At 38.7% G+C, this 12881-nt stretch overlaps 1 protein-coding gene across 1 annotated transcript in view; it reads left to right on the forward strand.

The window, feature by feature from the left end:
• Rab5a (RAB5A, member RAS oncogene family) overlaps positions 1-12881 on the forward strand; it is a 32690-nt gene that overhangs the window by 18580 nt on the left and 1229 nt on the right. The window contains exons 3-5 of the mRNA XM_048355948.1: positions 5217-5368; positions 5612-5734; positions 7568-7661. Coding sequence (XP_048211905.1) covers positions 5217-5368; positions 5612-5734; positions 7568-7661 — 369 coding nt within the window. The remainder of the gene's footprint in view (positions 1-5216; positions 5369-5611; positions 5735-7567; positions 7662-12881) is intronic.

The following is a 12881-nucleotide window of genomic DNA, read 5'->3' on the forward strand; positions in this document are numbered from 1 at the left end:
GCCCTGAGTTCATGGCCTAGGACTGGCCAAAAAAACAAAAAATTTCATTTTCATTGCATTAAAATTTAGAGAAGTAAAAATACTGCTAAGACCTTGGGCTATATTGTATATAGCAACATTTTATTCACAGCTGACATACTCTAGTAATATTTGTCTTTTTTTGCTGTTGTAATACCTTCATACCTTTATATATGGTAATACATTTTTGGTGCCGTGTTGGTCTTTTTCTCTTCCCAAATTACATTACTTATCATACATGAACAATAGTACAATATTGTTAGCAAGTTAAAATGATGATATCTGGGCACCAGTGACTCACATGTGTAATCCTAGTTACCCAGATCTAAGATCTCGGTTCAAAGCCAACCCAGACAGCAAAGTCCATGAGACTCTTTTAACTTCAGTTAGCCACCAAAAGGCCAGAAGTAGAGCTGCTTGCTCAAGTGGTAGAGTGCTAGCCTTGAACAAAAAAGCTAAGGTACAGCACCCAGTCCCTGAGTACAAGCCTCAGGACCAGCACATCTACACAAATGATGTATTTGAGATTGTGTTCCATGGGTAGATTATCACTTATTCAAATGCTCAGAACCAGAAGTACTTTAGATTGAGGATTTTTTTGAATTATTAAATACTTGCATAAACATAATGAGGTATATTTTGAGAGCCTAAATCTAAACCCTGAATTTATTTATATAATGTATTTATGTATCTGCCCTGAAGGTAATTTTATTAATATTTTCAATTTAGTCCTGAAACAAAGTATTGTGGTTTTTGTCTATTTTATTATTGTCTCCATGCTCTTAAATTTTAGATTTTTAGAGCATTTCACATTTCAGAGTTTTGGATTAAAAATGACTTGAACCAGAACCTTTTTGGAGTAGCTATTCCATTTATGAGCTCTCTATTTAGATATTATCTAGAATAGCTTTTAAATGGTTCCATATACCATCTTTACAGATAAGAATTTTATACCATTGTATGACCCAAGTTGGTTTCAAGCTCTCAAACTTCCTAGCAGACATGTTTAGATCATGTTAAACTAGGATGCTAGTTATAGAGAAGAACTTTTAGGTATTTTTCTCAAGGAATTCTTCAAGTATAGGAAAAGATGCCTAAGTCATTAGTGTGAACCATGTTATTACACAGGGAGCTTTGAGGAGGACAAAGGTAGGATACTACCTAGGGTGAATGGAGGAGAGTTTTTAAGTGGAGTGAAGTTGACAACAGAAACTTGTTTTCGTGATCTGATAGATAATTTCCCCTTCTAAAATTTTACTTTGTTATTGCCAGTGTATTATAGAGATATTTACTTATCTATTCTAGCCAATTTAAAGAACTTATTTTTACATTTGGGTTTAAGTGACACTCATGCTTTCAAATAATGCTCTTTCCAATCACTATTTTAGCTATTATAAGGATATATGAAATGATAACTAATAGTGGATATTTTTGTTTTGTTCAGAGATTCATTAAGAATACCTAAGAGTTTTGCTGATTTCATACTGGAATTGGGATTAGATATGTGCTAAATCTAAGAGTTCTGTGTTTATTGGGATTAAATATTGACTATAACACTTTTTATAATTTAGTACAAAAATTTTCTTGTATAATTTGTACTTCTGAAAAAATTATTAATAAACTGTTGTTCTGTTGATGCCTGTATTTTATGTGTGTGTGACTTGTGCACACCAATACTAGAACTTAAATTCTGGGACGTTGAACTAAAACTTTTTGCTCAAGGTTGGAGCTATGCCTCTTGAGCCACATCTCTGCTTTTTGATGGAGATGAACCACAATCCTTGGATTACAGACATGAGCCATGGGACACTCGGCTTATTTGGCTTTTTGTTCATGCATTTATAAAGACTAGTGGTCTTCTGTGATTATTTTAACTGGACAGAGAGTCGAGCTATATTGCTTTCTTTCTTAGATTTTTGGTATTGTTCTTGGTGGTGGTGGTGGTTGTGGTACGTGAACTCAGCCTGGATGCTGTCCTTGAATGTTTTTGCTCTACTTTTCTGGTAGTTAATTGGAGATAAAAGTCTCATAGACTTTCCCTCCACAATCTTCAGATCTTAGCCTCCTGAGTGACTAGGATTACAGACCTGAGCTACCAAGCACCCAGCTGATCCATATTTCTTTTAAAACAGAATAACTAATATTTACTTGCCTGAGACATAAATTGATTTATAGAAGTATGAGTTTTGAAGTGGATTTTTTATTAGTGTAGTTTGTGGTCATAAAGGAGAAAGCAAAGTCTTACTATAAATTTTAGTTCAGTTTGCCTAAGTTTGCATTAAGCTATACTTGGAAGTTTATGTTTGTGAAGAAGTCTCTTTCTGTCTCTGTCTCTGTTTCTCTCTCTCTCTTTGTTTTTTGGAAAAGGAACAGTTTCAAGGATTTAATATTTATTAGACATGTTTGTGGTTGTTGCTTTTTTGAGATAGTGTCTCATTATGTAACCCAAGATAATCTGGAACTCTTACATAGTTCAAGCCAGCCTGAAACTCAAGGTTCTCTTACTTCAGCCCCCCAGTTCAGGGTTATGAATGTGTACCACTGTAATTTTAGATGTTGAGAATTATTTTTTAAGTTGTGCCTATGGCTCACGTCTATAGTTGTAGCTGCTCAGGACACTGAGATCTGAGGATCACCATTCAAAGCAAACTTGGGCAAGAAAGTCATGAGACTCATCTTCAATTAACTGACCAAAAGCCCTAAGTGGAACTGTGGCTCAAGTAGTAGAGCACTAGTCTTGAGCACAAACACTCAAGCCCCAGGACTGGCAAGAATGAAAGCAACGTGGGGAGGGAAGTGGAGGGATTATTTTTTATTCCTGAGATAACTTTTCATTAGCATCATTTAACATACATTTCAGAATCTTAGAAAATAGATATTTCTGCTGATTTTATTTGGTAATTGAAGTTTGAACCTAAGATACATTTAAAGTGAGATGAGTTGTATGAATTCCTAGAGTCTAGGTCGGAGACTAAATAACATTTAAAATGTTACATATGGGGCTGGGAATGTGGCTTAGTGGTGGTAGAATGCTTCCCTAACATGCATGAAGCCCTTTGATACCTCAGTACCACATACACAGGTAAAGCCAGAAGTAGTGGTGTAGCTCAAGTAGTAGAATGCTAGTCTTGAGCAAAAGAAGCTTAGGAAAAGGCTGGGAATGTGGCTTAGTGGCAGCATGCTTGCCTAGCACACATGAAGCCCTGGTTCAATTCCTCAAGCACTTTTTTTTTTTTTTTTTTTTTGCCAGTCCTGGGCCTTGGACTCAGGGCCTGAGCACTGTCCCTGGCTTCTTTTTGCTCAAGGCTAGCACTCTGCCACTTGAGCCACAGCGCCACTTCTGGCCGTTTTCTATACATGTGGTGCTGGGTAATTGAACCCAGGGCTTCATGTATACGAGGCAAGCACTCTTGCCACTAGGCCATATCCCCAGCCGGTTCAATTCCTCAATACCACATAAAGAGCAAAAGCTGGAAGTGGTGCTGTGGCTCAAGTGGTAGAGCGCTAGCCGTGAGCACAGGGACAGTACCCACGCCCTGAGTTCAATCCCCAGGACTGGCTAAAATAAAATGAATAAGAAATAAATAAAATGTTACATATGTGAGAATATAAGAATAGAATCGTCCTCTGTATAACAGTGTAAACTGATAAAAAGAAATTATGTCCATGAATTACATTTGGGAAAACTGCATACACTGGTACAATTTGGACAAAGAGATAATTCTTCCATGAGTTTCTGAAAGCTTTGGGGGGTTGGGAATATGGCCTAGTGGTAGAGTGCTTGCCTCATCTTATATACATGAAGGGTATACCCATATACATGGGTTTGATTCCGCAGCACCACATATATAGAAAAAGCCGGAAGTGGTAGAGCTGTGGCTCAAATGGTAGAGTGCTAACCTTGAGCAAAAAGAAGCCAGGGCCAGTGTTCAGGCCTTGAGTTCAAACCCCAGGACTGGCAAAAAACAGAAGAAGCAAAAAAAAAAAAAAAAAAGTTTTGTAGTTCAAATTCATTCCAATTAGGAAGGGATTTAAGTATCACACTTGAGTGATAGGGCCAAAGGGTCCTCAGTAGTAGAGTTCATAGAATGAGGAGGAATTTCTAGACAAGGTGGTACAAGCTGCTAAAATTGTGTGTCTTTTCAAGAGATGTTGCTAGTAACTGAACCCAAGGTCTCACACATGCTGTTGAACTGAACTCCAGTCTCCTTTTGTGACTATTTTGTTTGTTTCTGCATTTCCTGTCTTTTTATTCTGTTAGTTGAATTTATGCAGATCTTTTAATTTTAGCAATAAAGTATCATTCTAAAATGATACTTTGGTGCTTTCTTTGTGTTGAAATTAGAACCAAAAGCAGAGATGAAAAAGTACAACTCCAGAAAATTCTTAGAACAAAGTATGAGTGCAGTAGGAAGTAATATGGAATCTATTGAACAGGTTAAAATTATATAAGGTCTGTGTTGAAATAAAGATGATTGCCAGTATATTACATTTTAAAAGATAATGTAAAAATAAGTATGAACTGGGACTTAATCACCAAAATATGCCAGAACAAACAGGAGCAGTGTCACAGGGCCTGTTGTCACCATTGTAGGTGTTGTAAGAAATGTACTCATCATTAAGTTTCCGGTGGGGTTTAGTTTCAGGAGACACCCTTCCCCTGCAAATACAGAAACCTGCAAGTATTTAATCCTTTCTATAAAAGGGCACTGTGTTTACACATAACCTGTGTGTGGCCTCCCATATGTTGAAGTCATCTCTAGATCACTTAGAATGCCTAATACAGTGGAAATGCTATGTAATTAGTTATACTGTAATTGTTAGGAAAGAATTAAAAAGTCTATACATGTTCAGTACAGAAACAGCTTTCATCCAGGTAATTTTGTCATATGCTCAGTTGAATCCATGGATACAAAAGACTGACTGCATTGTTTTTTTCAAGAATAGCAATATCTGTGAACTTACTAAATTGTAGAACATTACAGAAATGTGGCCTTAGACTGGCTTAATATAACAATCTTTCATTGTACTGTACAGGTCTTATGTGAAGGCAGTATCTGGTTGGAAGCACAAGTTTTTGTATATACTTAAATTCTATATTAGTTGGGTATGCACTATATCAAGTTTTCCAGGTATTTTCTGATGTGAAAACACTGAGCATAAATGATAAACTCATTACAGGTATTTTCTGCTTTCAGCTGCTTTTCTAACCCAAACTGTGTGTCTTGATGACACAACAGTAAAGTTTGAAATATGGGATACAGCTGGTCAAGAGAGATACCATAGCCTAGCACCAATGTACTACAGAGGAGCACAAGCAGCCATAGTTGTGTATGATATCACAAATGAGGTAAGTACTAATACCTCTTACCCTGAAGCTAGTTTGAAGTTCCAATTCAGAATTTGTCAAGGATTTTGAATATTATTTTTCATAGCCAAATCTCTTGCAAGTAAAGTATGGAAGTGTCTCAAATGATGTAATAGACCTAAAAATTTCATTTCAGGGTTGCCTTTAGGAACTATTTTCTCTCATACAGATGCTTCATGACCATTTTTTTACCCTATGCCAATATTTTTCCTTTGTTTAAACCAGGAGTCTTTTGCAAGAGCAAAAAACTGGGTTAAAGAACTTCAGAGGCAAGCAAGTCCTAACATTGTAATAGCCTTATCAGGAAACAAGGCTGATCTAGCAAACAAAAGAGCTGTAGATTTCCAGGTATGGCTCATTTAACTTTCACTTACGGGGGTGGGGGTGGGGTTGGGGGTGGGGGGGGGTGTCTGTGTGTGTGTGTGTGTCTGTGTGTAGCATGTGCACACACATGCTAATACTGGTATTTAAACTCAAGGTGTAGGCACTGTCTCTTAGCCTTTTTGCTTAAAGCTGGCACTCTACTACTTGAGCCATATCTCTCCTTCCAGCTTTTTGGTGGTTAAGAGTCTCATGGACTTTTCTGCCCAATCTGGCTTCGAACCCTGTTCCATAGATCTTTGCTTTCTGAGTAGCTAAGATTATGGGCATGAGCCACCAGCACCTGGCTCCAGAAACATGTTTTTTTTTGTAAATGATTTTGATCCTTGAAAATAGGAAATACAGGGCTGGGAATATGGCCTAGTGGCAAGAGTGCTTGCCTCCTACACGTGATTCTTGGTTCGATTCCCCAGCACCACACATATGGAAAACGGCCAGAAGGGGCGCTGTGGCTCAGGTGGCAGAGTGCTAGCCTTGAGCAGGAAGAAGCCAGGGACGGTGCTCAGGCCCTGAGTCCAAGGCCCAGGACTGGCCAAAAAAAAAAAAAAAGTAATGATTGTCATCTACTATTATCCATCTACTTCTACATATACTATAGGAAATATTGTCTCTTTTATCTCTTTTCTATTCATTACCAATGTCTGTCAGCATTCATAACACATATAATTGTTCCGTACATACATATGTATACACAAATCTGGTTATGCGTAAAAGGACATTCAGAAATAAAGTATACAAAACTCCGTTTATTTTTTCACCTGAGATAGGTGATTCAGAATATTCTTGCTATAAAATCTGTGCTAATCATTTAAAAAGAAACCTTTTTTTGGGAGGGGGGGCGTGAAGACCAGGACTTGAACTCAGTACCTGACACTTTTGCTCATTGGCAAAAGTGGCTAGCTCATTCTACCAGCCATGCCTCCATCCACTTGAACATAAACCTAACTAGAATTTTTAAGCCACCTTTCAGAATAGTTGTAGCTATTGTGATTATAATGTCAGTGGTAGAATAACTTTCTGTTTGGATGGTGATTAGATAGAGCCAAAAGGAGAGTATTTCTTATACCATTAAGTATTAAGCTAACCCATTATACATGAGGTTTTATTTTATTTAAGTCATGTGGTGACCATGTTAGGTATAATATCTATTATTCTTTCCCAGACAGTTAATCTTTACAGTATACAATAGTAAAAGAGCACTTAACTGACAGTCAAAACTGGCCTGTCCAGTACTTCTTCAAAGGAGCCTGTGTTTCATGATGAAATGGGAAAGATAATTTGTTAGTTCTTAGCACCACTGTGAGAAAGGTGGTAATGTATACAAACTGTAGAGCCCAGCTGAAGTATAGAGCAGTAACATCATTTTCTAAGGGAATTATTCTCTTGATAAATTCAAAATTATGTTACTGTAGAAATTCATTTAAAACTGAATGTGAGGGTGGCATTCAGTACTTGAAGCCATGTAAGACATTTGATTTCTCTTCATCTTCTTTATTACAGATAACAAGCTGAAGTAAAAATTGCAATTGAAGTCAAAAAGAGTTTTGTATTTAGAATGAATAAAGTCCTTTCCCTGCCCCTGAACTCATTATATGAAAGTAGATTTAATGTTAGAACAGATGGATCAGGGCAGAATAATGCAAGAAGTTAATGAAAAGAAAATATTACATGGTGAATCTCCCACACATTGCTTCTGCCTCTGTTAGAGCCTAGTATCGTTGTTGATAATAGGTAATCAAGTTGAAAAAAGCAGATGTGTAGTATATGTGCATGGATATATCTCATTTTTCTTACCAACAGGAAGCACAGTCTTATGCAGATGACAACAGCTTATTATTCATGGAGACGTCAGCTAAAACATCAATGAATGTAAATGAAATATTCATGGCAATAGGTAAGATTTATATTAATTCTTTTCAAATGATAACCATGTGTAGAGCTGTCTGCTACTTTCATAATCCCTTCCACTAAGTAGTATTTTTTTTTTTTTTTTTTTGGCCAGTCCTGGGCCTTGGACTCCGGGCCTGAGCACTGTCCCTGGCTTCTTCCCGCTCAAGGCTAGCACTCTGCCACTTGAGCCACAGCGCCCCTTCTGGCCGTTTTCTGTATATGTGGTGCTGGGGAATCGAACCTAGGGCCTCGTGTATCCGAGGCAGGCACTCTTGCCACTAGGCTATCTCCCCAGCCCCAGTATTTTTTTAATATTATTAAATTGGAAAGATCATTACTTATTAGGTTGTAAATCATTACCTGTTAGATTCTAATACTAACAGTTTTGGCACAATTCTTCCAAGGTTAGCTATAGCTATTTTTGGTTGGTTGATTGGTTGGTGCTGGTCCTGAGGCTTAAACTCAGGGACTCGATGCTGGTCCTGAGCTTTTTTGGTGCTTAACTAGAGATAAGAGTGTTACAGACTTTCTTGCCTGGGCTGGCTTTGAACCTTGATCCTCAAATCTCAGCATCCAGCTATAGTTAGGTTTTCCAAAGATTTCACTGAAAGTTGAGATAAATTCATATTTTCTTTGTTTATTTGTTTTGTTTTTGTTGCCAGTCCTGGGGCTTGGACTCAGGGCCTGAGCACTGTCCCTGGCTTCTTTTTGCTCAAGGCTAGCACTCTACCACTTGAGCCACAGCGCCACTTCTGGCTTTTATCTATATATGTGGTGCTGAGGAATCGAACCCAGGGCTTCATGTATAGGAGGGAGCACTCTACCACTAGGCCATATTCCCAGCCCCTCATGTTTTCTTATTACTGTTTACTTTTTATTATTACTTATTACTACAGTTTGCTTTTCGTATGTGGTTAACCCCTCCTTTTCTGTGAGAATATATTCTGAGACCCTCCCTTGACTGTCTAAAACCTTAAATCATATTGAGCCCTGTGATTTAATGTGATTTAATGTGATTTTCTATCTTTGGGTTCTTTGATTAGGGAATGACCTGCCTGTTCCATCACATACTTAGCACACACTAGTTCTTACTCTTGCATCTTGAGATTAAAAAACTAGGACAAATTCTTCACAATTTCTTAAAAGATTCCTTAAAAAATAATAATGTTGGGGATTGAATGCTAAACAAGTATAGTACCACAGCAGTGCAGCTACATCCCATCCTCAAAGATTGGTTTTTTGTCATTTGGTTAGGTTTGGTTTTTTAGAACTAGTAATCTAGGTTGGCCTTTAGTTTGCAATTCTTCTACCTCCTAATGCTGGATTATAAGCATGCACACTCAGAAATCTCACTCAAATTGAGGATTTGTTGTTGTTGCTTTTGTTTTTGCCAACCCTGGGGCTTGAACTCAGTGGCTGGGCACTGTCCCTGAGATTCTTTTCTTCAAGGCTAGCACTCTACCACTTTGAGCCACAGTGCCACTTCTGGTTTTCTGGTGGTTCATCAGAGAAAAAAGAGTCTCACAGATGTTCCTGCCCTGGCTAGCTTTCAACCATGATCCTCAGAGTAGCTTCTAGGATTATAGGCATGAGCTACCAGTACCTGGCTATGGTTTTTCTTTGACGTGCCCAAATTTCCAACATCCTACTTTGGTGCTTTAGAGCCATTATTTGGTAATATTTTGCTTTAACACAACAATGATATCAACACTATCTGATTGAACTGATTATAAGGATGAGTAGCATACATGCTGGAGAGTGCTAAACACTATAATTGAAGTCCACATCAGGGTAGATTGAGATGGTGCAAGCTTTCATCATGTGACACATGACAGCACCCCATTTGAAGCATGAATTGTTACTGGAATTTTCCACTTAATATTTCAGACCTGAATTTCAGGTATGAAATCATAGAGAAGGAGATTACTAAACAAAGAAGAAAATAAACGCATTGTTTACTATATTTACCAGTCAGGTGTTGGTGTCTCAATGCCTATGATCCTGACTACTCAGGAAGCTGAGATCTGAAGGTTGCTGTTCAAAGCCATTCCAGGCAGCAAAGTTAAATGGATATAAGAATCTCCAGTTAAAACCAATGAAAGCCAGGCATAGAGATGTGGCTCAAATGGTAGAGCACTAATCTTGAGCAGAAAGCTCAGGGACAGTGCTCATGCCCTTAAGTTCAAGACTGACACACACACACACACACACACACACCAAAAAAAGAGATAAAAAAGTTAATCAGAAATAAAGAGATAACGTTCCTTCTGATTTTAAGACTGGGGATGTTGCTCAGTGTAGAGTACTTGCATAGCATACTTAAGTTTCTCCTTGAATTTGATTCCCAGAAATGCAAAAAATAGTGTGAGGAGGATGTAACCAAATGGACACTGGTTTTTACCTTTTGTTCAGGTATGCTAACAAGGTCTTTGTTGGTCTTATAAAGTAACCTGCATAATACATTTTTTAGTGTTTGCTTGAAATTACAATGGTTCCCTTCCCTTCTGGAAAGAAATCCCAAGTATAGATGGGATTATCTTCACGAGATTTGTTTGGTTTTGCTTTTTTGTTGCTGTAGATTATGCTTGTTAGATTGACACTCTCCCTTTGGGCCATGATCTTTACTACTTATAGTAGTAAAGGGAGGGCTTGGTTTTTGTTTTTTTGTGCCTGTCCTGGAGCTTGAACTCAAGGTGCTGTCCCTGAGGCTTGTTTTTTTTTTTTTTTTTTTTTTTTTTTTTGGGTTGTTGTTGTTGTACACCAGATCTACCACGTGAGCCACAGCTCTATTTCCTCTTTTTTTTTTTTTTTTTAGTTAATCGGACATAAGTGTCAGACTTTGCTGCCTATGCTGGCTTCAAACTGCAATCCTTGAATTTCAGCTTCCTGATAGCATGAGCCACCAGCACCTGTACTCTGGCTGTTTTTGAAATAGGCTTTTTTTGCCTAAGTGTCATGTTTACTTAGGCTTCCTGCTGTACCTGGATAGCAAGCATATGCCACCATGCCCAGGTTTTTGTTAAGATGCAGTCTCTCAAACTTTTTTTTGCCAGGCATGGAGCCACATTTCTTCTAATCCCAATCTCCCCTATGGCTGAAATGACAAGTGTTCACCACCACACCCCACTGTTGGGGTGGGTTCTTGGCCTGGGCTGGCCTCAAAGCATGATACTCCCAACTTCATTTTTTTTTTTTGCCAGTCCTGGGGCTTGAAATCAGGGCCAGGGCACTGTCCCTGAGCTGCTTTTGCTCCAGGTTACCACTACCACTCAAGCCACAGAGCCACTTCCAGCTTTTCCTGTTTATGTGGTACTGAGAAATGGAATCCAGGGATTCATGCATGCTAGGCAAGCTCTCTACCACTAAGCCATATTCCTAGCCCCCACCCCCCCATTTCAGATTCTTGAGTACTTGAGTAGCAAAAATTACAGACATGAGCCCCCATGCCTAGCCCAAGCTTGGTGTATTGGATCACACAATACCTCAGTACTTGGTAATTTTACCAATTCAAGGACTATGAAGTATCTTGTTGCAGTTAATTACTTCCAACCTTCTAGTTTTTCTACTCAGATGTAATTGGAGAAAGCCCTTTTTAGAAATATGCTAAAGAGTGAGATCTTGTTTAATCCCAAACCTACTTTGGTGTTGTTATCAATTCATAATGCTGTGTCTTATTAGTATTTCTCACCTATAGGGCATTGCTTGTAAATTTATTTGATGGAGAATTTATCATTATCCTTTATGCTACAATCTCTAGAGCAATTCCTTGAGGAATTGGCCCATTTGGGAAGCAAGCTTTCTTCCAAATTTCAGAACTCTTTCCTGCCTCCCAGAGAGACCACTTTCCAGCACCTGATACTCTAAAGATGGTTAGTGCTCCTGTAGAATAAGCAGAGTAATGGAAGAACACTTACCAAATATGCACCAGCCCTGGACTGGATCCCCAGCATCACAAAAGAAGAAACAATAATTAACAAACTAAAACATAAGTGGACGTTCAGCTATTTTTATTTCTTTGTTGTTGTTGTTTTGGTTTTTTGTCAGTCCTGGGGCTTGAACTCAGGGCCTGAGCTCTGTCCCAGGCTTCTTTTTGCTCAAGGCTAGCACTCTGCCACAGCCACAGCGCCACTTCTGGCCATTTTCTATATATGTGGTGCTGGGGAATCGAACCCAGGGCTTCATGTATACAAGACAAGCACTCTTGCCACTAGGCCATATTCCCAGGCACAATATTTTTATTTTAGTACTGCTCCTGGGGATTGAGCTCTCAGGGCTTGGGTGCTGCTGTCCCTGAGCCTTTTGCTCAAGGTGGGTGTACCACCACTTGAACTATAGCTCTACTTCAGCTTTTTGGGTAATTAATTGGAGATGAAAGTCTCATGGACTTTCTTGCCCAGGCTGGTTTTGAACACTGATCCTCAGATCTAAGCGTCCTGAGTAGCCAGGATTACAAAAATGTGAGCCACCAGCGCTGAGCTCTGAGCATTAAGAAACTCTATCAGGCAGGCAGGCTGGCAGGAGAGTGGGTATGAGCTACCAGTACCTGGCAAGACAGACTTTTTTTTAATCATTGGGACACATAGCCCACCACACAACTACTACCTTTAGAGAACTTAACAGAATTAAAACTGTGCACATTGGTTGAAGAAGAAATACTTGTGGCTTTTAAATTGCTGCTGCCAGTTTTTTTTTTTTTAAGTGGAATTTTGATAGGGCACACTTTCTGACAGGATGAAATTGGATAGTAGCTTTTGGAAATAGGTTCTTCAAGATAGACTCTACTTATATTGGCTGCTGCTATTGGTGAATTACATTAAGGTTAGCCTATAAAAGGAAAAAATGTAGGCATTTAAAAGGTGAAGGCTATGGAGACAGGAAGAAAATAGGCGGTCCATTCCTTCATAATTCTGAGTGTTAGATTGCATAGTAGAGGACAGGTTTTGTTAAGGTTATAGTGCTTGTGGTGATAGTATCTGTTCATACTCAAAACTGTTCTCAAGTGTTAGTTGTAGAGCCAGCATGGTAGTGAACTCAGCAACGCTGGGATGATTGAGTTTGAGGCTCACCTCTGCTAAATAGTGAGGCCAAGTCCCAGAGGTGGATATTGGGAGGAGGGTGACTAATAATTCACCACCCAATAATCTTTAATAAAATTACAAGGTAAGAGAATTAAGATATAGCAGCCGACAAACATTGTTGCTCACTGACACAGTCAGCAAGTCAG

Source organism: Perognathus longimembris, chromosome 10, assembly GCF_023159225.1.
Source record: "Perognathus longimembris pacificus isolate PPM17 chromosome 10, ASM2315922v1, whole genome shotgun sequence".
In the NCBI taxonomy this organism is placed as follows: domain Eukaryota; kingdom Metazoa; phylum Chordata; class Mammalia; order Rodentia; family Heteromyidae; genus Perognathus; species Perognathus longimembris.